This window comes from Chiloscyllium plagiosum, chromosome 2 (assembly GCF_004010195.1).
Source record: "Chiloscyllium plagiosum isolate BGI_BamShark_2017 chromosome 2, ASM401019v2, whole genome shotgun sequence".
Classification (NCBI taxonomy): domain Eukaryota; kingdom Metazoa; phylum Chordata; class Chondrichthyes; order Orectolobiformes; family Hemiscylliidae; genus Chiloscyllium; species Chiloscyllium plagiosum.
The window spans coordinates 84,079,670-84,107,118 of record NC_057711.1 but is presented as its reverse complement, the minus strand read 5'-3'; the positions used below and the strand labels follow the sequence as shown (position 1 = coordinate 84,107,118).

Sequence of the window (27,449 nt, the reverse complement as noted above, 5' to 3'; positions counted from 1 at the left end):
CCTTTCCAAATACATGAACATCCTGTCCCTCAGGATTCCCTCCATCAACTTGCCCACCACCGAGGTCAGGCTCACCGGTCTATAGTTCCCTGGCTTGTCTTTACCGCCCTTCTTAAACAGTGGCTCCACGTTAGCCAACCTCCAGTCTTCTGACACCTCACCTGTGACTTTTGATGATACAAATATCTCAGCAAGAGGCCCAGCAATCACTTCTCTGGCTTCCCATAGAGTTCTCGGGTACACCTGATCAGGTCCTGGGGATTTATCCACCTTTACCTGTTTCAAGACATCCAGCACTTGCTCCTCTGTAATCTGGACATTTTGCAAGATGTCACTATCTATTTCCCTACAGTCTATATCTTCCATATCACTTTCCACAGTAAATACTGATGCAAAATATTCATTTAGTATGTTTTGCAAAAATGAGATAATGAGAGTCCTGTTATGGTGAAAGGAAAGTCTGGTAGGTATAGGGAATGCTGGATGACTAAAGAAATTGAGAATATAAAGAATGTTCCAGGATACAAATGCAGTGGGAAGGATAGAAAGGGAGGCAAAAGAGGAAGAGGAGTGGTGTTTTTGATAAGGGATAGCATTACAGCTGTACTTAGGGAGGATATTCCAGGAAACACATCCAGGAAAGTTATTTGGGTAGAACTGAGAAATAAGAAACGGATGATCACCTCATTTGGATTGTATTACAGACCCCCTAATAGTCAGCGGGAAATATATATTCCTGTTAGGGTGAAAGGAAAGGCTGGTAGGTATAGGGAATGCTGGATGACTAAAGAAATTGAGGGTTTGGTTAAGATAAAGAAGGAAGCATATGTCAGGTATAGACAGGATAGATCGAGTGAATCCTTAAGATATAAAGGCAGTAGGGGTATACTTAATAGGGAAATCAGGAGGGCAAAATGGGAACATGAGATAGCTTTAGCAAATAGAGTTAAGGAGAATTCAAAGGGTTTTTACAAATACCTTGATGTCAAAAGGGTAACTATGGAGAGAATAGGGCCCCTCAAAGATCAGCAAGCCAACCTTTGTGTGGAGCCTCAGGAGATATTACATGAGTATTTTGCATCAGTGTTTACTGTGGAAAAGGACATGGGAGATATAGAATACAGAAAAAATAAATGGTGTCATGTTGAAAAATGTCCTTATTACAGAGGAGGAAGTGCTGGACATCTTGAAATGCATAAAAATGGATACATTCCTAGGACCAGATCAGGTGTACCCCAGAACTCTGTGGGAAGCTAGGGAAGTGATTGCTGAGCCTCTTGCTGATCTATTTGTATCATCGATAGTCGCAAGTGAGGTGCCGGAAGACAGGAGTTTGGCTAACATGGTGCCACGATTTAAGAAGGGTGGTAAGGATAAGCCAGGAACTATAGATTGGTGAGTCTGATGTTGGTGGTGGGCAAGTTATTGGAGGGAGTCCTGAGGGACTGGATGTACATGTATTTGGAAACACAAGGACTGATTCGGGATAGTCAACATGGCTTTGTGCATGGGAAATTATGTCTCACGAACTTGATTGAGCTTTTTGAAGAAGTAACAAAGAGGATTGATGAGGGCAGAGCGGTGGATGTGATCTATATGGACTTCAGTAAGGTGTTCGCGAAGGTTCCCTGTGAGAGACTGGTTAGGGAGGTTAGATCTCATGGAATACAGGGAGAACTTGTCATTTGGATACAGAACTGGCTCAAAGATAGAAGACAGGTGAAGCGTTGTTTTTCAGACTGGAGGCCTGTGACCAGTGGAGTGCGACAAGGATCAGTGCTGAATCGAATACTTTTCATCAGTTATGTAAATGATTTGGATGTGAGCATGAGAGATATAGTTCGTAAGTTTGCAGATGACACCAAAATTGGAGGTGTAGTGGACAGCGAATAAGGTTACCTCCAGATTACAGTGGGATCTTGATCAGATGGGCCAATGGGCTGAGAAGAGACAGATGGAGATTAATTTAGATAAATGTGAGGTGCTACATTTTAGAAAGGCAGGTCAGGGCAGGACCTGTGCACTGAATGGTAAGGTCCTAGGGAGTGTTGCTGACAAAGAGACCTTGGAGTGCAGGTTCATAGCTCCTCGAACATAGAGTCGCGGGTGGATGTGGTAGTGAAGACGGCATTTAGTATCCTTTCCTTTGTGTGTCAAAGTATTGAGTGCAGGAGTTGGGAGGTGATGTTGAGACTGTACAGGACATTGGTTAGGCCACTTTTGGAATATTGTGTGCCATTCTGGTCTCCTTCCTATCGGAAGGATGTTGTGAAACTTGAAAGGGTTCAGAAAAGATTTACAAGGATGTTGCCAGGATTGGAGGATTTGAGCTATTGGGAGAGGTTGAATAGGCTGGGGCTGTTTTCCCTGGAGTGCAGAGGCTGAGGGGTGACCTTATAAAACCATGAGGGGCATGGATAGGGTAAATAGAGAAAGTGTCTTCCTTGGAGTGGGGGAGGCCAGAACTAGAGGGCATAGGTTTATTGTGAGAGGGGAAAAGATATAAAAGAGACCTCAAGGGCAACTTTTTCACAGAGAGGATGGTGCATGTGTGGAATGGGCTGCCAGAGGAAGTGGTGGAGGCTGGTACAATTGTAACATTTAAAAGGCATCTGGATGGATATGTGAATAGGAAGGGTTTGGATGGACATCGGGCGGGTGTTGGCAGGTGGGACTAGATTGGTTTGGGATATCTGGTCAGCATGGACGAGTTGGACCAAAGGATCTGTTTCCGTGCTGTACATCTGTACATATGGCTCTATGAGATCCCCCCTCATCCTTCTCAACTCCATCGAGCATACATCCAGATTCCTCAGACATTCCTTATATGTTAAACCTTTCATTCCTGGGACTATTTTCGTGAACCTCCTCTGAACACGCTCCAGGGCAGTACAGCCTTCCTGATCAGAAATTCTATAGGGTATTAGCAGGTAGGAAAAGAGTCAAGTTCTGACTTGTGTCAAACAAAAGGTTCAGCTGAGCATGACTCAGATCGGATGAGATCTTGCAGTTAACAATGGAGTGCTGGAAGCATGGGTCCTGGGTTAACAAGTTGGAAAACCATTTATTATGTCGAGCCATTTAACAATATTGGAAGTATTCCGTATGTCAGATCTGTTTAACAAGATGAAAAGTAATCATTATGTGAAGCCAGTTAAGGTTAAGAACATTCATTGTGTCAGAGCAGATGGGTTAATCTTTGTTATTGACACTCGCTGATTGCAACAGGCATCCAACAATATGTATTTTGCCTTATCTGGATGATCCTCCCTGCAAATTGTCTATAGAATTCATTAGAAAACTGTTGTTCAAGAGAGAGGACCGAGAACTCATGTCTCTGTGCAGATTGGCGATCGTTTTCTCTCCCTCCAGGGCTCAGAATAAAGATGAAGGAGGTAAAACTCTACTGTTTCTCAGAGCATTTTGCTTCGACTGATATGGGCACAGAGAAACCGGATGACACTAAAATATGGGGCACAAAACTGCACGCAGTACTTCAAATGTGGTCTGACCAGACCCTTATAGTGCCTCAGGAGTATATCCCTGCTATTATATTCAAGTCCTCTCAAAAGAGATGCCATAATTGCATTTGCCTTCCTAACTACTGACTCAACCTGCAAGTTGAATTTGAGAGAATTTGCACTTCAACTTCTGAATTTTCTCCCCATTTCAAAAATAGTCCATGCCTCTGTTCTTCCTACCAAAGTGCATGACTTCACACTTTCCCACGTTATACTCCATCTGCCATTTCTTTGCCCACTCTCCTAACCTGTCCAAATCCTTCTGCGGCCACCTCGCCTCCTCAATGCTACCTGTCCCTCCACCTATCTTTGTATTGTCTGCGGACTTAGCCAGAATGCCCTCAGTTCCTTTATCTTGATTGTTAATGTTTTAAGTGAAAAATTGTGGTCCCAACTGTGAGCCTTGCAGAACACCACCTGTCACCAGCTGCCAACCTGAGAAGGCCCCTTTTGTCCCCACTCTCTACCTTCTGCCAGACAGCCAATACTAAGTAGTCTCCTGTGTAGAACCTTGTCAGAGGCCTTCTTGAGGTTCAGGTAGATAACATTCATTGGCTCTCCTTGGTCTCACCTAAAAGAATTCTAGCAGATTTGTCAGGCATGACATCCCCTGGATGAAACCACGCTGATTTTTGCCCTATTTTACTATACATTTCCAAGTATTCAGAAATCTCATCCTTCACAATGGATTCCAGTATTTTACCCACAACCAAGGTTTGGCTAATCGATCTGTACTTTTCTGTCTTTTGCCTTCTCCCTTTTTAAACAGGGATGTGACATTAGCAATTTTCCAGTCCTTTAGGACCCTCCCTGACTCTGGTAATTCCTGAAAGATCACCACCAGTGCCTCCACTATTACTTTAGCTGTCTCCCTTAGAATTCCGACATGTGGTCTATCTGGTCCAGGTGATTTATCCACCTTCAGGCCGTTCAGTTTTTCGAGCAGAAAAATTATTTGCGTTTATAAAATACTTTTCACAACATGCTGGATGACCCAAAGCACTTCATGGGTAGTGAAATAATTTTGTAGTGCAGTCAGTGTTGTATTTGTTTTATTTAATGATGCTATGTAATATTGCGCACATGTATTTTGCTCAACTGTTTCATTGCCAGAGTCCTACAAGGACATAGATAAGTAGGAAAAAGACTAGGCCATTCAGTCCTTACAGCTTGCTTCACCATTCTGTAAGATCATTGCTGATCTGTGCCCTAACCCCATATACCTACATTGGGCCCATATCCTTTGATATCCTTGCTTGATTGAAAATAATTGCCTTTTTTAGATTTAAACTCACAAATTGAATTAGCATCGACCAGTGTTTGGGAAAGAGAATTCTAAATCTGTACTGCTCTTTATGTGAAGATGTTGTTTCTAACACCTCTCTTGAAAGGCCTGGCCCTCATTCTGAGACTGGTTCTAGTCTTCGACCAGCGGAAATAGTTTATCTTTATGTACTCTGTCTTTTCCTTTTAATACCCTGAAAACCTCAATTAGATCATTCCTTAACCATCTAAATTCTAGAGAACAAAGGCCTAAGTTGTCACGTCTCCCCTCATAACTTAACCCCAGAAGTCTAGGTATCATCCTTGTAAACCTGCATAGAACTCCCACCAGTGCCAAATATCCTTTCTAAGGTGTCATGCCCAGATCGGCTCTCAGTGGGGCCTAACTAGGATTTTGTATAACTGCAGCATTGCGTCTGTATCCTTGTAGTCCAGCCTTTTAGATATGAAAGACATTCTGTTAGCTTTCTTGATTATTTTCTGTATCTGTTAATGGCATTTTAAACAGCTATGCACCTGAACCATCAAATCATATTGGACCTCCATTATATTAAACTTTTGTGCCTTCTTAAACAAAGATACCCTTTTTCTTCTTCCTTTTCCAGTCTGAGATAGATAACCTCACACTTGCTTTCATTAAAATCCATTTGCCATTGCTTTGCCTAATTCACCTAATTTATCAAGATCCTGTTGAAACTTTATTCTGTTGCCAACATTACCTCTAATGTTGCCCAATTTTGCCTTCAGCAAGGACCCATGGTGTCAGAGGCAAGGAACTAGCATGGATAGAAGCTTTGCTGTCTGACAGAAAACACAGAGTGAGGACAAAAGGGTCCTTCTCAGGATGGCAGCCGCTGACAAGTGATGTTCCGTAAGACTATATTGGAACCACAATGTCTTCAGCCAGAGAGTGGTGAATCTATGGAATTCATTGCCACAGAATGCTGTGGAGGCCAGGTCATTGAGTATACTTAAGAATGAGATAAATAGGTTCTTGAGTATCAAGGGGATCAAGGGTTACAGGAAGAAAGTGGTATCAGCCGTGCTTGAATGGCAGCACAGACTCAATGGGCTGAATGGCCAGTTTCTGTTCCTTTGTCTTATGGTCTGGGAGGCCCAGTAGCAAATGCTGATGCATTCAGCCTCCTCCTTCTGGAAGAAACACTGCTGGTGGTCCTGCCACTCGAAGAATCCGTAATGATTTTCACTTTTCATTTCCAGTCACAGCTGACAATGTCAGACTTTGGACGCAGAAAGATTTGGTTCTGGCAAAACTGAAACAGTTGGTTGTGATGGAGCAAACCGAAGTCCTGTCACAATCAGAATTTTGGACTGAGAGAGACAAGATCACATTAGAGGATGGCATATTAGGGTGAAACAGTATCAGGAACACCAATGCAAACACAAGACTCCGCGAAGCGAAAGAGACAGTTTACTTCAGGGGATGAAGTTTCTTGTCGGGACCAAGAGAGTGGCCCTGCATAGATAAGAGACAGACATAGTTGACGTAAAGTCAGGTCCAGGTTTAAAGTTCAGGTAGGTGCGACATTCCTGAACAAGCATGTGGACGAGATGAATGCTGCAAACTCTCAAATGGTGCAGAAGCAAAATGTGCCCAGCTCCTCAACAGCCTTTTTGACTGTTCTAGAACCCGTGGATTCCTCCTCCCTGATCAGCTTTGTAGATATTTCCAAGTTTGAGATGGATGTGCCGAATGTCATCAAGTTGACATCTTTGCCGCCTGAAGAAGTGAATGAATTTCTTCAGAGACACTCTGGGCGCAAGAGGCAAGATACTATGTGTTACATGCCCCCCCTGCCGTGTCAGAGGCGGAATTGGAGGAACCTGACCCCATGCTAAAATGGCCCAGGAGGAGTACAGGAAAAACAACTGACCTATGTCCTCAAACTCAGATGGAAGAATGTAGTGATTGTATCAAGGTCAGCCAGGTGGACCTCGTTTAATAGGTGTTCCCTCAATGGACCAGTTTTCCAGCCCTGATCAGGATCCCCTCGCTGACGGATAAGACCAATCATGTCCTCTCCCAACTCTATTTTGATTAGTCTCCTCCTCCTCTCCCTACAACCCCCAATTTCACTTTCTGACTTAAACATTGCCCTTATCAAGCTTTCCTATTTGATGTTTCACTTGCCACGTGGGCATTTTCATGGTGGTGGAAAGTAAAATCTTTGCATAATGATGTTGTTTTTACTGTGGCACTGTACAAACATACACACAGCTGTAGGTGATTTGAGGAAATTTATAAGCACTACTGCCGGGTCCCCTTTTGGTGCAGTGGTAGTATGGGGGAATTTATTTAAAAAACTCAGCAATATCAGGGACTTTATTCACCGTTGGAGTCAGGTATGTCTTAGACAAAGATAAGAACAGGAGTGTCAGACATCCTGTTTGCTCTGAGGAAGTTGGATCAGTGTCAAGGGCTCTCCACATGTAAATAAAGGGTGACTTGGTGACTGGATACTGGCCTCTGTGGAATTATTTCTTTGTGAATTAAATATTCCAGGATACTTTTCTTTTAGAAGAAATAGACTAAATGAAAAAGGAGAAAAAGCATTGAAATGCAAGATGGAATCAAAATAATGAAGGGTAAGGGCCACAGCTCAGAAAATAAAACAAATACAATTTTGGATAAATTTAAGAAAAAAACGAACATCAGAAAGCATTTCTATGGATTATTTATTGCAGAATTAATTTAAAACAATAGCTTGTCCAACAGGTTATCCATCGGCTACAGCATGGTCCACAATGGCTCCTTGGTGGCCTGATGAGCCTTACAAAAAAAATGTCAAGTACCTCTGGACAAGTTTGCAAGACATTGTTCCTCCACATCGAGGAAATTTCTCTTCTTTGCTGCTGATTGGTTCACGAGTGAGTGGGGGCAAGGTTCTGGCCATTGGAGTAGCGGTGAGTGTGTGGGGATCGGGAGTCATTCAGGTGAGCCGTCAGTGAATGTTTCTTCCCCAGATACCCTAAGCAAAAACTAGCAAACCTCCTGGGCCTGAGTGAGTGATCTTCTTTCTTCCTTTGTGTGTCTGTGTCACTGACTAGGACAGGATTTATTGCCCATTGCAAATTGCTCAGACCCTAGCTCTGGAATGGCTCATCAGCATTGGAGTTTGACACAGTGTTTCATTGTTGGAAGATGAACAGGAGAGTATTTTGGCACTTTTCTTCATGACTGAACAGCCCTTTTTAGGATCCACTTTGGTCACCCAACATGAGAAAGAAGGTTCAGAAAATGTGCCCTAAAAATAGTCTTCTATTACTGACCTGGCTGGGAAACTGCATCAAGCAGGCTCATCTATCTGCAATCTTTGAATCTAGAATATGTCTCAAAGCCCAGGTCCACCTTTCGCTCTCAGAAACAGCTGCCGCGTGTGTGGTTGGAGTTGCAGCTCTAAGGATCAGGTTATTGAGCAAAGGTGCACAGAACCTGTGATCAATGAAACTGAATTTTCCAAGTGGGCAATCATATTTGTTAGCAAGTGATTACTGATGAGAGCAATTTGCATGAGAGGGGCCAGAAGTTTTTGTGCTAGAGGAATTGCAGCATCAAGATGGAGTTATGGAGAAAAAAACCTTGCTGTCATCTTGTTGAATGACCAGGAGTCTTGAAGAACAAAATGGTCCAGTACAGATCCTACTTGTTATGTTTTTGTGTTCTAATCATTTTTTAAAAAGTCAGATTTATATGGATCATGACAAAAGTTACTTGTGAGTCACATGGACAATTTCACATGAACAGAGCATCGTATGATGATTAGATTAGATTAGATTACTTACACTGTGGAAACAGGCCCCTCGGTCCAATAAGTCCACACCGACCTGCCGAAGCGTAACTCCCCCAGACCCATTCCCCTACATTTACCCCTTCATCTAAGACTACGGGCAATTTAGCATGGCCAATTCACCTAACCTGCACATTTTTTTTGGATTGTGGGAGGAAACCGGAGCACCCGGAGGAAACCCACGCAGACACGGGGAGAACGTGCAAACTCCACACAGAGTCGCCTGAGGCGGGAATTGAACCCGGGTCTCTGGCGCTGAGGCAGCATAGAGGAAGAAAATATTCAGTAGGCTAATCCCATCCAATGATTTTCCCTAGCTTATTTAATCCATCAAGTAACTTTTGTATCACCTCTAAAATGTTTGTTTTGAAATGATTCAAGGGAATTTCTGATATATTACCACATCAGCCTCGTAGATGATTGCTGTTCATGAACTCTTTTTATATATGCTGCAGACTTAAGGAACCAAACTATAAACTGAAATTATTATTTTCTTATAACCCAAAATAAACAGCTGAAGGTGCTTTGTGATGTAACTGTCCCTTTTATGATGTCACAACAGATTTGTGGCTTTAATTTCCATTGGTGTTTGCTATTTTTTAGAAATACAATGCTTGGATTACTCATGCTTAGTTATGTGTGTTTTAGGAAACAACCAGTTACTGATTCCTGTGTAATTGGATAAAAACAATACTGTCGGACAATGGAGGATGAGAGCCCTGGACATGATGAGATGTACAGTAAAATTGCAAATAAATAGTGTTTTGTAAGCATGAACGTCTAAGAGGTTCTGAATTTATGTTGCCATGGTAGGAAGACAGACGAGTCCCCATGGTCTGATGGCCAACATCCTAGGGTCTTAAAGGAAGTGGCAACAGAGATCGTAGATCCATCCCTGGATGTGGGAAAGGTTCCAGTGAATTGGAAAAATGCTCATATAACACCCTTATTGAAAAAAAGGCAAGATGTAGAAAATAGAAATCTACAGAACTGTTAGTTTAACGTATGTCATTGAGAAACTGTTAGAAGTTGTTGTTAAGGAAGTAATAACAGGACATTTGGAAAGTCAAAATACAACACATTGGAGTCAGCATGGTTTTATGGGGGGTAAATCATGTTTGACAAATCTCCTAGACTTCTTTGAAGACGGAGAAGACGCAATATAGATTATGAGGATTCTCTAGATATAATATATCAGGATTTCCAGAAGGCTTTTATAAGGTGCCACACAAAAGGTTAATACACAAAGTAAGATCACATGAGATTAGGGATAATTTATTAACTTGGATAGAGGATTGGCTAACCAACAGAAATCAGTGTTGGGATAATTGGGCCATTGTGGTTGGCAAGATGTAACTAATGGAATTCAATAAGGTTCAGTCCTCAAACTCCGAGTATTTACAATTTCTAGTATTGACTTGGATACAGAGATAGAAGGTACTGTAACCAAATTTGCAGATGACCCTAAAGTAAGTGGGAAAGGAAGTTGCAGTCAAGAAATAAGAAATTTACAAATGGATATGGAGAGGTTAGGTGAATGGGCCAAAATTTAGCAGGTCAAGTTTAATGTGGAAAGTGTGAGGTTATCCATTTTGGTTGGAGGAATAGAAAGGCAACTTGTTATGAAGTAAAGAGAAACTTCAGAGTACTTCAGTGCAGAGGGATCTGGATGTCCTTTACATGAATTGCAGAAAACTAATCTGCAGGTAAAGTAGGTAATAAGGAAGGTAAATGGAATTTTGGTGCTTACAGCTGAAAGCATAGTATATAAAAGCAGGGAAGTGTTGCTTCAACTGTACAAGGTTGGAGTGAGACCGCACTGGAGTATTGTGTACAATTTTGCTTGAAGAGGGATGAAATTTGGAGATCCTTGGTTGTCTTTTGATGAGAGATTGAGCAATCTATACTCTCCAGAGGTTAGTGGAATGAACGCAAATCTAATTGAGGAATATAAGATGATAAAGGAGATTGACGAAAGAGACATAGAGAGGATGTTTCCTCCGGTGGGCAATCTTGAACAAGAGGTCAGAGCAAGAGGATCAGGGATAACAGATTTAAAACAGTGATGCGAAATTATTTGTAAATCTGAGCAATTCACTACTACAGAATGTGGTGGATATTGGGAAGTTGAGTAAATTTAAGGAGCAGATAGACAGATTTTTAATTAGTTATGGGTTGAAGCATGATGGAGAATAGGCAGGAAAGTGGAGTTGAGGCCAAGGTGAGATTAGCCATGATTGTATCATATGACTGAGCAGGCTTGAGGCACTGAATTGCCTACTGTTGCTCTTAGTCCTTATGAAAGAGACTCCTTGGTGCTTTGCACGTGAAGTCTGCTACTGAAAACTGCAAGCTAAATTCAAAAGCATAGATATATATTTTTTTAAAATCTCCTGGTAGCAACTAAACAATGCAGCATTCTAAAATTGTAAATATTTTCAATCACCCTTTAACATGTATTGTTAGACCTGATTTTAACCCATTCAAAATTGAATGTTTTGCACAAATAAATTAGGGCCCATTATTTGTGTTTGTGCTAATTTTTAGATTTCTTAATGTGATGGAGATAGCTGAAATTCTATCTGAATGAATTTTGAGGCCTGTAGAATGCAGTGTATTTTTGGTAATTTTCAATTAAGTATTTTGCATTATTCTCAGGAACACCCGTATCCTTGGTCTCCTTGGCCAGCTGGAGAAGATCAACTTGGAATTGACCTTGCAAGATGTGGAAAATGGCCGTCACGTCACTGCCAAGCTTCTTCATTTGGTTCAGACTCAAGGTAATTTTGTAAGGTCTTTATATTTGTTTTAATGGTTGGTCAAGCTTAAACTATGTTTAATGTTTTCGTTTTCCTTTACCTTAATGAAAAGCAGGCATATCCACCACAATTACTCTGTAGATGACGAAATGTGGAAGAAAGCTGATCTTAGTCACTTAATAGCAAACGTCTTTACTTTGGTTTACCTTTGAGTTTCTAATTTGGCATTGCACAGAAAGGTGGTAATTTTTGGGTGTTGTTCGGAAATATTTCCACTGGTCAGCCACTCTGGTAATGTTTTCAGTGAATCCTCAAGGGAATCTAAATTTTGAGGTATACAATGAGGTAAGTGTTTAACCTCATTTAAATTTTTGTAATTATAACTGGCTGTTCTGAGCACCAGGTCTCTTTAAGTTTAACTGAACTGTCTTCCTTTTATCAATTAAATAATTTAATGTCCTGTAATAAGTACTAAGGTCAATAAGTATACAGAAATAACAAAACAAAATAGACTTAATCAATGCGTGTTATCCTTCATTTAAAAGCACAATATTTTCAATTTAAGGTTCCTGAGTGCTTTACCTTGATGAGTATTTGCAATGGTCAAGGATGGGTTTAAAGATTTTCCATTACTTTGTAAGTGGTGACAGACCATTAGCTTTTTTTTTGTAGTTTTTCACAGAAATCTTCACTCAGATTGCCAAAATAAACAAACTTTATAAAAAAACTAATGAATTAACAATTGCATAATAGGCTGTGTTTGTCATGTCTGCATGTCCTTCCTGTCTCCAGAATGTTGCCTCTGTTATTATGGTTTTATATGAATTATTTAAATTTAAATGACTTTTCAATAGTTCCAATAACATTTGTGTTATCTTGCACAATAGCAACTGGAATGCTGCACCAAATGGGATCTCTGAGTTCCTCCTCCAATGGTCTCGAATTAACTGCACTTTAAAGTTTTTGACAGCTCTGTAGGCATCATTGAGGGTGACAGTCCAGTTTTAAAGCTATGAATTTATCTTTTCCTGATTTGTACTACTTTGGGTTTCTTCAGGCAATAATGCCTGAATTGTTAAGAGTAACTCAACGTGACAAGTGTAGAGCAATATTTGTTTTTATGCCACCTATTGTTTTCCTTGCTATTAATGGCAATTTAGTTGTTGCTTCCTCTACTACACTTTATATGAAGTGTCTTTGTTGTCTACAAACACCAGTTCTTTTTTATGAAATTCAGAAGAATCCCTACATAATTCTGGGCACATTTTTTTACACATTTCCTACTGTTGTTGTTGCAATAAATCTCCGACTACTGCCATTTTTTATTTGCCAGCTGTTCCCAGTGAGTTCCACACAACATAAATTTCACTATATAAAGAAAACAGATGATACAATGATAGCAGCATTCCAGACTGTGTACCAGGGAACATGATGTTCTTCCATCTTTGCTGGTCTTGTTCTCTCTGAAGAAGGTGGCTGTTCCTGACAAGGTTAAAAATCACACAACACCAGGTAATAGTCCAACAGGGTTAATTGGAAGCACTAGCTTTCGGAGCGCTGCTCCTTCATCAGGCACCTGATGAAGAAGTGGCACTCCAAAAGCTAGTGCTTCCAGTTAAACATGTTGGACTATAACCTGGTGTTGTGTGATTTTTAACTTTGTACACCCCAGTCCAACACCGACATCTCCAAATCGTTCCTGACAAGGACTGCCTACTCGTTCATATATTTTATTTCAATGGGCTGGTTGTTTACCCTTTTTCAATCGCTTACTTCATCCTTCGAAGCAACAAATACAGAGCAGGTACCCAAAATGTTACAGTGGTCAGCCACCCTTTTTCCATTATTTTGGCTTGAGTTTACTTTTTTGAGTTTACCTCATACTGAAGATCATTGCCAGCATTCACCAAATGAAGGAGCTATGCTCTGAAAGCTTGTGATTTTAAATAATCTGTTAGACTATAACTTGGTGTTGTCTGACTTCTGACCTTTACTAAACACTTTTGTACCTTTTATCTCTATACAAGGTACCAGAAGATTCCCTGCTATCAATTTTGGAACCCGTGTACATGTACCTTTTGTACCTTTGTTTTACGTCAGTACGGGCTACTGTGGTTTTTTTTTGTTTGAAGATCGGAAATTAATACTGTGCCAATTTATTCTGTAAGAGTTCTATACTATTCTCAAAAATAATCTGTACGTATGTACTTTCTTCCTTACAAGGGGTTGAATGAAGAATTATAGTATACTGACTAAATGCCTGTAGGGCTTTGTTTTGTATCCTGTAAATCTAACTATGTTAAGTTGAAAAGTGAATGAAAGCAGGGAAATTCAGCTCAGATCTGGAAAGTATTATTTGCACTCCACGTAGTGGAAAGAGGAGTCTCACAAATGTCTGTTGAATTTTGAATCCAAGTTTTTATGCCATTTAAATGTTGTTGAGTGTTAAAAAATCTAGATGCTACTTTGTCTCTGTATTCTTTCATGGGTATCACTGTCTGTACCAACATTTATTGCCACCCATAATGGGACAAAATCCTGGAATTCCCTCCCTAATGGCAAAATGGGTCAACCTACAGCAGATGGACTGCAGCACACCACCACCTTCTCAATGGTGACTAGAGACAGGCAATAATGACCAGCAATGTCCACATCCCACAAATGAATTTTTTTTAAAATGCCCTAGAGAAAATAGTGGTGAGCTGCCTTCTTAAATCACTGTAGTCTTTGGGTGTAGATACTAACACAGTACTGTCGGGGAGTTTCACGATTTAAACCTAGCAAGTTTATGTCCAAGTCAGGATGGTGTGTTGCTTGGAAGATAACTTGTTAGTGATGGTGTTCCTGTGCACATGCTGCCTTTGTCCTTCTATTTGGGGAAATGGTGGATTTGTGTGATTTTGTAAATTTGTTTTGACATATTCCTGGAGCAGGTGGCACTTGGACTCAGGCCTCATGGCCCAAAGATAAAGAGATTGCCACTGCAACACACAAGGTGCTGATCGTAAGATGTTTTCATTTCCAGCATTTGTATTCATAGAAGGTTAGGCTCAATAGGCAATCTTTCATCAGTTTAGTTTGCTATTTAGTAAATTGAATTTTGGAAGCAATCAAATCTTTTTTGATGGAAGCGGAGAAGTGAAACAGTTTATCTGTGAAGAGCCTCTGACTACTCAATTTCTTGGGGTAATAGTGGGTGAATAGGATTGGTGAAGTATTAAGCATGGAGCAAAAGGAAAGGGAGGAATAAGTTTGGCCAAGTGGCTCAATGAAAAAATGGCAAGAAAATTAATGGAGTACAGGTGTTTTAGGACATTCGAATAATTGACAGTGGCTCCAGCTTTAGTGTCAAACTTTACATTTGTTTCTCGTGACAAACTCCAAATTGTTGGCATGTATTTTGTCAATGATCATTATAAGGTTAGGTGTATAATAATCCAGAGATCTGTGGATGCTTGGTCAATGAGTGTGTTCAAGGCGTGATTGATTCTTGGAATCGAATGAAATCAAAAGATATAGAGTTGAGATCAAACTTCAGGCATAACATGCCATATGCCTTCTCCTATTTCTTAATTAGGCTTGTTATCCAACAGTTCCATAGTATTTAATATTGTTCAGAATTCCAAAATGAAATAACACATGCTATTTTTCAGCTGAGTCCAGGTAGTATTGTTATGAAGATGTGAATGTACCTTTAAAAGCAGCAGAACTACCAGGCACAGCACCAAGTGTTCTCTGTAAGGCAATAATGTATGTAACACTGGGTTGAACAACTTGAGTAGTTCGGTGCCTAGAGACAAAAACAATTTCAAATTTGGCCAGTCGGTTTAAATTGTACCCCGATTAAAAATACCAATTTCCAATGAAGTTTGAATTGAGTATATTGACTATCTTAAAAGCCATTGATACAATCTGATGCTCTGGGGGTATAAGACTGGGGGAAAATTGAACAGTTGAGAGGAGAACTGCCAAGCCCAACATGTACCAGACTGCTTGAAAAAACAACTCTGTAAAAAGTACCTTTTCGATCAATAACCTGTGATGCAGCAATTCCTAACAAGGAGAAAAGAAGACGCGGGAAGATCCAAAGATAGAAACCTACAGCTGTTTGGTTTTGAGATGAGAAGTGTTGGTTTGAAAATCTTAATTGGGAGTTTTATCAGACTAGTATTATAAAAGGGAAGGGAAAAGATGGGTTAGAGAAAGAAATTGTAAGTAGTGGTTAGTTAGTTATTCTCTGTTATAGTTTAAGAAATACAGTTATTAATTTTTACTTTAAATAGTTCTTGGCCACTTGATTTTTACAGATGACTGCATGGGATAAATGCTTTTCTGTGTTGCTGGTTTTAAGCAGGAGAGTTTACCCTGTGTCCTAACAGTTTGGGGACTTGGGTCCGTGATTTGACCTGGTTTAGACAGATTTGAATAGATTTGGGAGTACAAAAAATCCCAGCAGATTTAAACACTTGCAGTTTAGTGTCCTAGATCTTGAAATAAAATGCAGGTGAGACAATTTGTTTAATTTTGGTGACTTGCAGTTGATGAAATTAAGCGAGAGAAAACTGGCTCTTAAAATTGTAAAGAGGTTCTGGGATTTGAAGATGATTCTCAAATTTGCCAAAAAAGTTTAGAAAGAAAGAAAAGGGCCATATGTTTAGAATTAGCAAAAACATTAGATTTGGGTTTAACCAAGGACAAAAGTAAAGCTGAAATTGTAAAGGGGTTAGTCAAACACTTAGGTGTGTTAGAGAAACAGGCAAGTGCAGTAGAGATAGAAAAACTTAAATTACAATTGAGGAAAAAGAGAGAGAAGGTTCTTGGAAAGAGAGAGAAGAAAGGGAGAGAGGAACAGAGAGAAAGAGAGAGAGAATTTGAACTTGGGAAGTTGCAACTTAGACAGCAAAGTCAAGTTACCAGGATGGAGAGTGAAAGAGAAGGTAGTAATAAGTATGTCAAAAGTCTGCTACATTTTGATGAGAAAGATGTTGAAGCCTTCTTTATTTCATTTGAAAAATTGGCAGATGGATTTATGGGTAATGCTAGTTCAGACTAAATTGGTAGGCAGAGCTAGGGAGTTATTTGCCAGATGAGGTCATTGTCAGATGAGGTGTCAAGAGACTATGAAGAGGTTAAACAGGCTACTTTAAGTGCTTATGAATTGGTACCAAAAGGATACAGACAGCAGATCAGGAACACAAAGAAGGAAGCAGGTTAGAATTATGTTGAGTTTGAAAGAATTGAACATAGTCACTTTAATTGATGGGTGTATGCTTTGAAATCGATAGGACAGTTGCGGCTCTAAGAGAGATTAATCTGCTGGAGGAGTTTAAAAACTCACTTCCAGAGAATTCACGTGAAAGGACAGAAAGTTCAAGAAGTGAGAAGGGCAGCTTGTCTTATGCACCAACATGTACTAGATGAGTACATGCTGGTGCATAAGACAAACTTCTGGCCACAATTTTGTCCTGTGAGGGATAGAAATTGGGAGAAAGGGAGGTCTTGCACTACGAAACCCAGAGTAGAGAGCACTAATTGGAATTTACAACAGGATAAAAAAGAAGCCCAAGATGGTGCAAAGGAGGTGAAAGGCTTCAGGTGTTTCCACTGTGGTAAAATGGGACACGTAAAGACACAGTGTTGGCCATTAAAGAAAGGCACTGTGGGAAAACATGTGGTAAAAGAAGCTAAACCGGTGGTATTAGTGAAGGTAGTAAAAGAGACCCCAAGAACAGCCGATGAGCGACATGAGAGTGCACAGCCTAGGCAGGGGCTGGGCATGGAGTTAGTACCTGATCTCTACAAAGAATTCACCTCAGTGGATAAAGTTTACTCAGAAAGAACAGTGAGAGAAGGACAAGAAGTTATAATTTTGAGAGATACAGGATATAACCAGTCGCTGATAGTAAGAGGTGAGTGAATATGCTCTCTTTCTGAAGTGTTACCCAGAGTATGGTAATTTATGGGATAGATGGACAGAAATTTAGCATTCCCCTACGTATGATTAGGTTGGAACACCAACTTAAGAATGGGGAAGTTACAGTGGGTGTGATTGACAGAATCAGTTCCAGGAATTCAGTTTGTTCTTTGGAATGATTTGGTAGGATCCAAGGTGGAAGTGACGCCCCTTGTGGAAAAGCCCATGGAAAACCAGGAACCTGAGGAGTTAAAACAGAAATATCCTGGTATTTTCCCAGATGATGTGGTAACCAGATCCCATTAGCATAAATCACAGCACAAAGTGACAACTAAAGAGAAAAATGAAGGAGTTGAGGTTCAGTTAGCACATACCCTGTTTGATGTAATGGTGCAGGAAAAACCTGAACAGGCAGAGGGTCAGACAGAAGTGTTTAGTCCTGAAAGGCTAAGGGACTTGCAACAGCAAGATGATAAAAGATATATATATGGATGTGTATTCTGAAAAGGCGGCAGAGAATATTTCGGAGGGTTATTATCTAAAAGATAGAATCTTAAAATGGAAATGGAGACCACAGCAGGTTAGTGCAGAGGAGAAATGGGCTGAAGTGCACCAGATTGTGTTGCCGGTAGCATACAGACAGGAAGTGTAATGAGTAGCACATGAACTACCTGTAGGAGGTCACCTAGGGGTACGAAGGACTCAGGCTAAGGTACAAAAACATTTTTATTGGCCTGGAATGCACAAAGATGTGGTTAACTTTTGCCGTACGTGTCATACATGTCAAATGGTATGTAAGCCACAGATGGTAAGAAAAACCAGCACCTTTGTTGCCAATTCTTGCATTTGAAGTACCTTTCATGTGGGTTATAATTAATTGTGTAGGTCCCTTCCCGAGAGCTAAAAACGGGAGCCAGTACTTGTTAACCATAATGGATGTGGCTACCAGATTTCCAGAGGCAATTCCATTAATGGAGTATCAAGGCAAAAAGAGTGGTAGAAGAGTTAGTAGCTTTCTTCACATGGTATGGACGACCCAGAGAGATTCAGCTGGACCAAGGGTCAAATTTTACTGCCAGGCTGTTTAAGGGGGCTAATAAATCTTAAGTATACAGCACTTGAATTCCAGTGTGTATCATCCTGAATCTGAGGGAGCTTTAGAAAGGTGGCATCAGACCTTGAAGACCATGTTGAGAGCATACTGTCAGGATTACCCGAATAATTGGGATAAAGGTATGCCATTAGAGATGTCCCAAACGAATCTCCTTTGTTTACTGCCTTTGAGTTAATATTCATGGTCATGAAGTGAGAGGCCCTTTTAAAATGAATTAAAGAAAAATTGACAGGACCAAAGTCGGAGACCTCACGATTAGATTATGTATCGGAGATGAGGGAGGATTAAATCGAGTAGATGAGTTAGCTAAACATCACCTAAAAGAGGGCAGTGTAGAATGAAGCAGGTGGCGGATAAAAACTCTAAGACTCTGACGTTTTCCCAAGGGGATAACATGTTAGTACCATTACCAATGATAGGAGATCCTTTCAAAACCAGGTTTAGTGATCCCTATCAAATTGAGAAAACGTTGAGTCAGCTGAACTATGTGGTAAAGACGTCAGATAGGAAAAAAATGGTATTGGGTATGTCATGTGAACATGCTGAAACTGTATTACACTAGAGAGAAAGAATGGAGAAACAGGTGTTAGTTACTGCCATGCAGAGTGAGGAATCAAATCCAGATGATATAGATTTTGAGGTGCCTCAAAATAGATTTAAAAATGAAGAAGTCCTTGAGGAGTGGAATAGATTAGTAAGCTATCTGTCTCAGGAGCATAGAACGGACTTGAAAGATTTGTTACTACAATACAAAGACATATGTATGAATCAGATAGGGAGAACTAATGCTATTGTACATGAAGTAGACATAAGGAATACTACTCCGATAAAACAAAACCCCTATCTGCGTAATCCTCTTAAAGCCACACAGGTCCAGATGGTGGTGGAGGTCTTGCTCGATGAGGACATCATCGAACCAAGCCAGAGCGAATCGAGTTCGCTGATCATCTTAGTTCCCAAACCGGATGGGACTCGATGATTCTTATGAATTTTCGGAAGGTCAATGCTGTTACAAAATCGGATTCGTATCCAATTGCTAGATCGGAGGACTGTATCGAGAAAGTTGGACAAGCCAGTTACATCACCAAGTTGGACTTAATGCGTGGTTACTGGCAGATACCTTTATCAGAGATGGTGAAAGAAATTTCTGCATTTGTAACTCCAAATAGGCTATATCAGTTTAAAGTGATGCCCTTTGGAATGAAGAAGGCACCGCCACATTCCAAAGACTTATGAACAGAGTTGTGGCTTGGTTAACAAACTGTGCAGTCTATTTGGACAATGTAGTGATCTTTAATAAGTCGTGGAAAGATCACATGGTACAGTTGGCAGAGCTCTTTGAACGACTATGAGAAGCAAAACTGGTGATAAACTTAAATAAAATTGAATTTACGAAAGCAGAGGTGACGTTCTTGGGACATAACATGGAAGCTTGACCCCACGGAACGCAAAGATGAAGGCCATCAAAGAAAGGGTGCTTCAATTCTTAGGACTCAGCGGATTCTATCAGAAGTTTGTTCCAAACTTCAGCAGTGTAGTGGCATCTTTAACCGATTTGCTGAAGAAGACCACAAAGTTTCAGTGGACAGAACCATGCCAGGAGACATTCGACCATTTGAAATCAATATTAACCACCAAACCAGTTTTAGCTACACCAAACATTTCAAAACCTCTTAAAGTTACAATCGATGCTCGTGACATTGGAGTTGTAGCTGTACTACTCTTGGAAAATAAGGATGGGTTTGAACTGCCGGTTGGTTACTTTTCGAAGAATATCAACATCCGCCAGATGAAATACTCCACAATCGAAAAGGAACTATTGAATTTGGTACTGGCCTTACAGAATTTAAATGTGTCTGTCACGAACAATTGTTGGAGACAATTGTGTACACTGACCACAATCCGCTTACATTCTTAGAATGTTTTAAAGATAAGAATATGAGGCTATTTCGTTGGAGTCTTATGTTACAGATTTTAACTTTAAAAAATCATACATTACTGGTCAGAAGAATGTAATAACAGATGCGTTATTGCAGATTTAACTGATAGTTTAGATGAGATTTGTCTTTGTTTAATGTTATATAGGTATATGGGGAAAAAGTTAAGGTGAACTTATATTAACGTTATCTGTATGTGAGAGTAATGTGTTTAAAAGGTAGAAAAAAATGAAGCCATCTTTTCATTATGATGGTTCATTTTTTTTAAGAGGAGGTGTTATGAAGATTGTGGGTGTTCTTTAAAAGAGTTAACAGCAGCAGAACTATTGGAGCCAATGCCAAGTGTTCTCAATTAGGCAACAATATATGTAACGCTGGGTTGAACAAGAGTAGTTCATTGCCTGGAGACAAAAACAAACTCGATTTCGGCCAATCAGTTTAAATTATACCCCAATAAACGTAACAATTTGCAATCAAGTTTAAATTGAGTATATTGACAAGCTTAATAACCAGTGACACAATCCAATGCTCAGGGGTATAAGACCGGGGGAAAATTAAATGGTTCAGAGGAGAACTGCCAAGCCTAACCTGCACCAGACTGCTTGAAGAAACATCTCTCTTAAAAATACCTTTTCGATCAGTAACCTGTGATCAGAAATTCCTAACAAGGAGAAAAAAAGACACCGGACGATCCAAATACAAGAACTTACAGCTGCCTAGTTTTGAGATAAGAAGTGTTGTTTTGTAAATCTTAATTGGGAGTTTTATCGGGCTAGTATTATAGAAGGGAAGGTAAAAGATAGGTCAGAGAAAGAAATTGTAAGTAGTGGTTAGTTAGTTAGTTATTCTCTGTTATACTTTAAGAAAAACAGTTGTTAATTTTTACTTTAGTTATTTCTTGGCCACTTGATTTTTGCAGATTACTGCACGGGATAAATGTTTTTGTGTGTTGCTGGTTTTAAATTAAGCAGGAGAATTTACCCCATGTCGTAACTTTATTCAGGTTTAACTGACAAGTGTCGGGTAACTTTTTTAGGTATCCAAGTGTTAAGCTATCACCATCTCTAGTAAGGCAAATTAGAAATCGTGATCTTTCTATTCTGTACTACTCCTAACATCAGAAGTTGTCAGATTAATCTGAAATATAGAAACCACAAAACAATCATTTATTAGTCATGTCAATATTGGGCAGATATATAATTCTTAAATGTTAAGTTTGGTTCTTGTGTTTCCAAAAGGAGCCATGTTTTAAATTTACAGTTTTTAAAATGTATAACAACTATTGTCACCGATGTCTCCTGGAATGCTCCGGCTCAGATCCGTGCTGGTAAATCTGAAATCTCTCTTAGTTGCTCTGTTAATCATGAAATTTTATTGAATTAGTTCTGAAGATTTTCAGAATTTTAAATTTTAGAAGTTAAAATATATTCAGGGAATACAGGGTATATTCACATGAGTAAATGCTGCAAAACCTCACTTAATGCAGTTAAGATAAACGAATATGGGTTCCATATCTACACACTTCATATGTACTGCTCAGTTACAGTACAGAGTCCTTGGCTTTTGATATTTTTTTCACTCTTAAATTTTTCGTTACTGAAATGAAATGAATTATTGCAACTTCTGAATTAATTTGTATACTTTAATGCAATCAAAACTGTTTAGAAGTAGTTTTTTAGCCCTTCAGTTAGCTATGAATTGATTTTACAATACTGTTCAATTTTGGTCTCCCTGTTATAGGAAGGATGTTGTGAAACTTGAAAAGGTTCAGAAAAGATTTACAAGGATGTTACCAGAGTTGGAGCTATAGGGGGAGGCTGAATAGGCTGAGGCTATTTTCCCTGGAGCATTGGAAGTTCTGGGTGACCTTTATAGAAGTTTATAAAATCATGAGAGGCATGGATGGGGTGAACAGCCAAGGTCTCTTTCCCAGGTCAGGGGAGTCCAAAACTAGAAGACATATAGGTTTAAGGCGAGAGGGTAAAGATTTAAAAGGGATGTAAGCGGCATCATTTTCATGCAGAGGGTGGTATGTGTATGGAATGAACTGCCAGAGGAAGTGGTGGAGGCAGGTAAAATGACAACATTTACAAAAGCATCTGGACGAGCACATGAGTAGGTAGGGTTTAGAAGGATATGGGCTGAATGCTGGCAAATCGGGCTAGATTAAATTTAGGATATCTGGTCGGCACAATCGACTCAAACTGAAAAGTCTGTTTTTATGCTGTACAGCTCCAACTCTAGTTATAAGGCACAACTTCAGATAGAAGCTGTGTTACTGATGCAGAAAATGAAGATCTCCTTAAATTACAAAAGGATTTGCAGGAAATTATAGAACTGATCAGAGACTCTTAGTACATCTTTAGTAAAAGGCTATTAAGATTAATGGTCTAAACCAAATCAGTGCATTTTTATAAAAGAATTTTTGAAATTACCTTTTTTATTCATTCAAGGGATTTGGGCATCACTGCCTGGAATAGCACTTACTGCTGCCACGTTATTACACCTTAACTGCCCTCTGGGCAATTAAGGATGGACAAAAAAAAAGTAATTTCAGAAATTCCTTTTTTTTTAAAAGGGGAATTTCAGAAACTCTTCTTTGCAAAACAAAAGTTTGGTTTGGCTTATATCTAATTAGAGTCATAGAGATATATAATATGGGAAGAGACCCTGCGAGCCAACTCATCCATGCCATAGAGATGTACAGCACGGAAACAGACCCTTCAGTCCAACTTGTCCATGCCGACCAGATATCCTAACCTAATCTAGTCCCACTTGACAGCACTTGGCCTTCCTATTCATATACCCATCCAGATGCCTTTTAAATGTTGTAAATGTACCAGCCTCCACCATGTCCTCTGGCATCTCATTCTATATATACACTACCCCGCTCTGTGAAAAAGTTGCCTCTTAGATCCCTTTTAATCTTTCCCCTCTCACCTTAAACCTGTGCTCTGTAGTTTTGGACTCAGGAATAATTTTGAATGAACTTAACCAAAGAACATGAAATATTATAAAAATTACATATAAGATGTAATTTCAATTGCAAATGCCTTCTCCCCCCCACCTTCACTTTGGATTGATATAAAATATCAGGATGCTATTATTTATTCAAGAGGCATCTTCACCCCCTAAATTGTATTGTAACTTATAATCTGAACAGGTTGTTCTTTTCTCAAAGCATCACTTTGGGCAACTGTAACTGCAACCTCCTGCATTATTTTATTCTACTGCCTATTTGCTCTTTTAGTTTCCCACTCTGCTCGGTCTTGTAATTTCTTTCTCTTTATTGTTCCTTTTGCTTCATAATTTTCTTTCATTTCCTTTGTCTATCTCTTTCCCCTGTTCCCTGCTTGTGTCTCACCTCCCTCTCTGTCTCTCTCCTTTCCATTTATCTTGCTGATGTTAATAACTCTCCCTCCTAAATGTTGTAAATGTACCAGCCTCCACCACGTCCTCTGGCACCTCATTCTATATATACACTACCCTGCTCTGTGAAAAAGTTGCCTCTTAGATCCATTTTAAATCTTTCCCCTTTCACCTTAAACCTATGCTCTGTAGTTTTGGACTCAGGAATAATTTTGAATGAACTTAACCAAAGAACATGAAATATTATAAAAATTACATATAAGATGTAATTTCAATTGCAAATGCCTTCTCCCCCCCACCTTCACTTTGGACAAACAAACTATTCTTTCTTGTTCTTGTTGACTTCTCTGTAGCTTTTGACACAGTTGATTATGTTATCCTGTTCCAACACCACTGCATTCTTCATTTACTTGGGTAGGATGTCACTTGCCTAGATCCATTCTTATCTGACGGTAGCCAACAAATCAACTACACTGGTTTCTGTTTCTGCCCCCATGAGATTACTTCTGTTCCTTCAGGGATTTAACTTTGGCTTAGTTATCATCTATCTATTTTGTTGCTTATTCGTTCATGACATGCTGGTGTCTCAGGTAAAGCCAGCATTTTATTGCCCATCCCTGATATCTCTTGGAAGATTTGTTGAACCTCTGCTGTTCTTTTGGAGATATTATGGACTGAATTCCAGCTTTGACCTAGTTTCAGCAAAGGAGCAGCGATATATTTCCAAGACAAGGTGGTGTGCGACTTAGAGGGCAACTTGCAGATGGTGAGGTTCCAATGCACCTGCTGCCATGTTATTCTAGGCAGTAGCTATCATGGGTTTGGAAACATAGAAATGTGGAAAAAAATTACAAATTGAAGCAGTCTATTCATTGTATCCTGTCTGTGCCAGCTAAGACAGAACTGTCCATCCATATTTTTCATGTTCTGGTCTGTAGCCCTGTAGCTTACAAAGCTTCGCCTGCTTTTCCAAGTTTTTTCTTTTACTGCAGCAATGGTCTCTGTCTCTACCAAGTACTGAATTCGAGATTCCCCCACCTCCCCATGTTCTAAATTTTCTTTTTGCATAACTTTCCTTTAATCCTTCTGTCAGTTAATTTGTATCTGTTGTCCTAGTTATTAATCTCTTTGCTAACGAAAATAGATTCTTCTTAATTTTATGTACCTTAACTAAATCTCTTCTCAGCCTCTCAGCCAGGCTTATCTCATTGCTACGATTCTCCATTCCTGGCAATAGTTTAATAAACTTCTCTGCATGCTCTCTCCTGCAGTTGTATCCTTCCTGCAATGCAGTTTCCAGAACTGTACACCACACTATAGCTGTGCCATAACTAGTTATGTACAGTTGTAACAAACTTCCTCGCTCTTTTGTTTTATGTCTTGACTAACAAAGGAAAGTACTGTTTTGCCTTAATTCATTAATCCTGCTGCCTTCAGGAATCTGTGGACATGCTTTTCAAGGTTATTCTGTTTGTTCACTCCCCAGTTTTCTACAAATTGCTTTACATTCTTTTGTCCTGTTTGCCCTTGCCAAATTCATTACCTCATATTGCTGGATTGAATTTCAGTGTCCATCCTTATGTTCTCCTAACTGGTCTACTGTTAGCTTCTGGAAATCTACAGTACAGCTTTCTTCCTCACCACTAATCACAGAATCAAGTTTAAAAATCACACAACACCAGGTTATAGTCCAACAGGTTTAATTGGAAGCACACTAACTTTTGGAGCGCTGCTCCTTCATCAGGTGGTTGTCTAAAATCACAGAATCAATCTTGCATCATCTGCAAACTTATCGATCTCTCCTATATCTAAGTTAAATAATTTGATCTCTGCCGTAGAAACAAGGAACTGACAACGGAACTCTGCAATCCTTCTGGAAACATACCTTCCAGACACAAAAACCATCCATCAGCCATCCCCCTTTGCGTTTTTCCACTGAGTCAAATTTAGATCTAATTTTGAACACAGCTTGCCCTCGATTCCAAAGGGCTCTTAGTTTTCTCACCAATCTGTACATGGAAGTTTGCCAAAGGTTTTGTAAAATTAATGTAGATGACATCAAACATGGTACCTTCACCTACCATCCTTGGTTTCTTCTTAAAGGTCAATCAACGTAATACAAGGTTAACTTCCCTTGACAAATACACATTACCAGGTCTTGATAAGTTAATAGTTTCCGAAAAATAATTTATAACTTTTTCAATGTTTTTCAACAATGTGCTCATTGATGAGATTGGGATGACTACAGTGGTTTCTCCCTCCCTTCCAAATAACCGTGCATTTTTAGGAGTACTCCAGTACCATCATGGGAGGATTGGAAAATGATTGTCTTCACTGTTTCCTCCCTTTTTCTGTTGGCAGACTGGATATATTTTTCCTGGGTTTGGTGATGTAGCTACATTTAAAAATGCTCAATCCCTTAATATTTCTCTTCTCACTGTTTATGCTGTCCAATTTTCACACTCCTTAATCATAGTGTCTGTATTGATGCCTGTTTTGTCAAGATAGTTGTAAAGTATTAATTAAGAACCATGCCCAAGTCTTCTGCCTCTGTACACAAGTTACTGTTTTGGTGTTTATCTGCTGAACTTTTCCAGTAATCCTCTTTGTCTTGATAAATTTGTAGAACATAAATCAAATATGAGTATATTACGTAGATGGTATACACTACTACCATGGCTCACCAGTGGCGGAAGGAAGGAATGTTCAAAGTGATAAGGCAACCAAGTGAACTACTTTTCCTTGGATGGTGTCAAACTTCTAGAGTGTTCCTGGAACTCTGTTCATTTGGAGCCTTATGCCTTGTTTTTGAGAGTCAGACAATTAGTTACTTACTGTAGACTTTCAACTTTGGTCTGCTCTTGCAACCATAGTGATTACGTGGTGCAATTAAGTCTCTGGTTAACAGTATCTGCTCATTTCCAAGATGTTAATTGTCAAACATTCAGGGGTAATAATGCCATTGGATGTTAGGGTGTAGTGGTTACACACTCTCTCTTTGGAGATGGTCAGTGGCAGACATGTTTTGTTTGCGACTGATCTTTACCTACCTGTGGTTGTGGAATATTTGTTATTTGAGGTGTTGTGAGTGAGCAACATTGTGATCACCATTGAATATCCCTATTTTTCATCTGGATGGAAAGGTCATTGGTGAAGCAGCTGAGGATAGTTGGCCAAATACACTACCCTGAGTAATTCTTGTAGCAATGTCCTAGTTCTCTAGAAAGCACAACTTTTTTTTGCACTAGATAGAATTTCAAATAGAGTATATTTTTCTCTACTCCTATTGACTTTAAATTAATTAATTTGCCTTATTAGAAATGTCATGACACACTTCTGGAGCAGATGGGACTTGAACCCAGGTTTTCTGGCTTAGATGTAAGGACATGACCACTGCACCACAAGAGCCTTCTGGGTCTGCGTTATTTTTTTCTTCTATTCGAAAGAATAGAACTGAATGGTTTTCCCTTCAAGTCTCTGTATAATTGTTTGTATTTTTAGCTATAAACCACCGCCAGTTACAAGTTTACAGGCAAAGTCCATTTGGGCAATGTGAACCATCAAAGGTGAGGAGGTTGTAGGGAGAGCAGGCAGGGACTAAATCAAAATAGAATTGGAGGGAGAAATAAGGCACTGTATCTCACACGATTGATTTGCTTTATTTTCTTACACATGGATGTACTATCACGCACAACTGAGCAACTTTTCTATCACCAAAATTTCTCTGACTTTTTTTAACCTA

At 39.6% G+C, this 27,449-nt stretch overlaps 1 protein-coding gene across 8 annotated transcripts in view; it reads left to right on the top strand.

Moving 5' to 3' along the window:
• agtpbp1 (ATP/GTP binding carboxypeptidase 1) overlaps positions 1 to 27,449 on the top strand; it is a 340,116-nt gene that overhangs the window by 73,956 nt on the left and 238,711 nt on the right. For 7 of the 8 annotated variants that reach the window (XM_043713129.1, XM_043713111.1, XM_043713092.1 and 4 more), the window contains one exon: positions 11,273 to 11,394. In XM_043713129.1, the coding sequence (XP_043569064.1) occupies positions 11,273 to 11,394 (122 nt within the window). Of the gene's footprint in view, positions 1 to 11,272; positions 11,395 to 27,449 lie in introns of those variants that run through there. The other variant, XM_043713137.1, reaches the window with a different exon arrangement.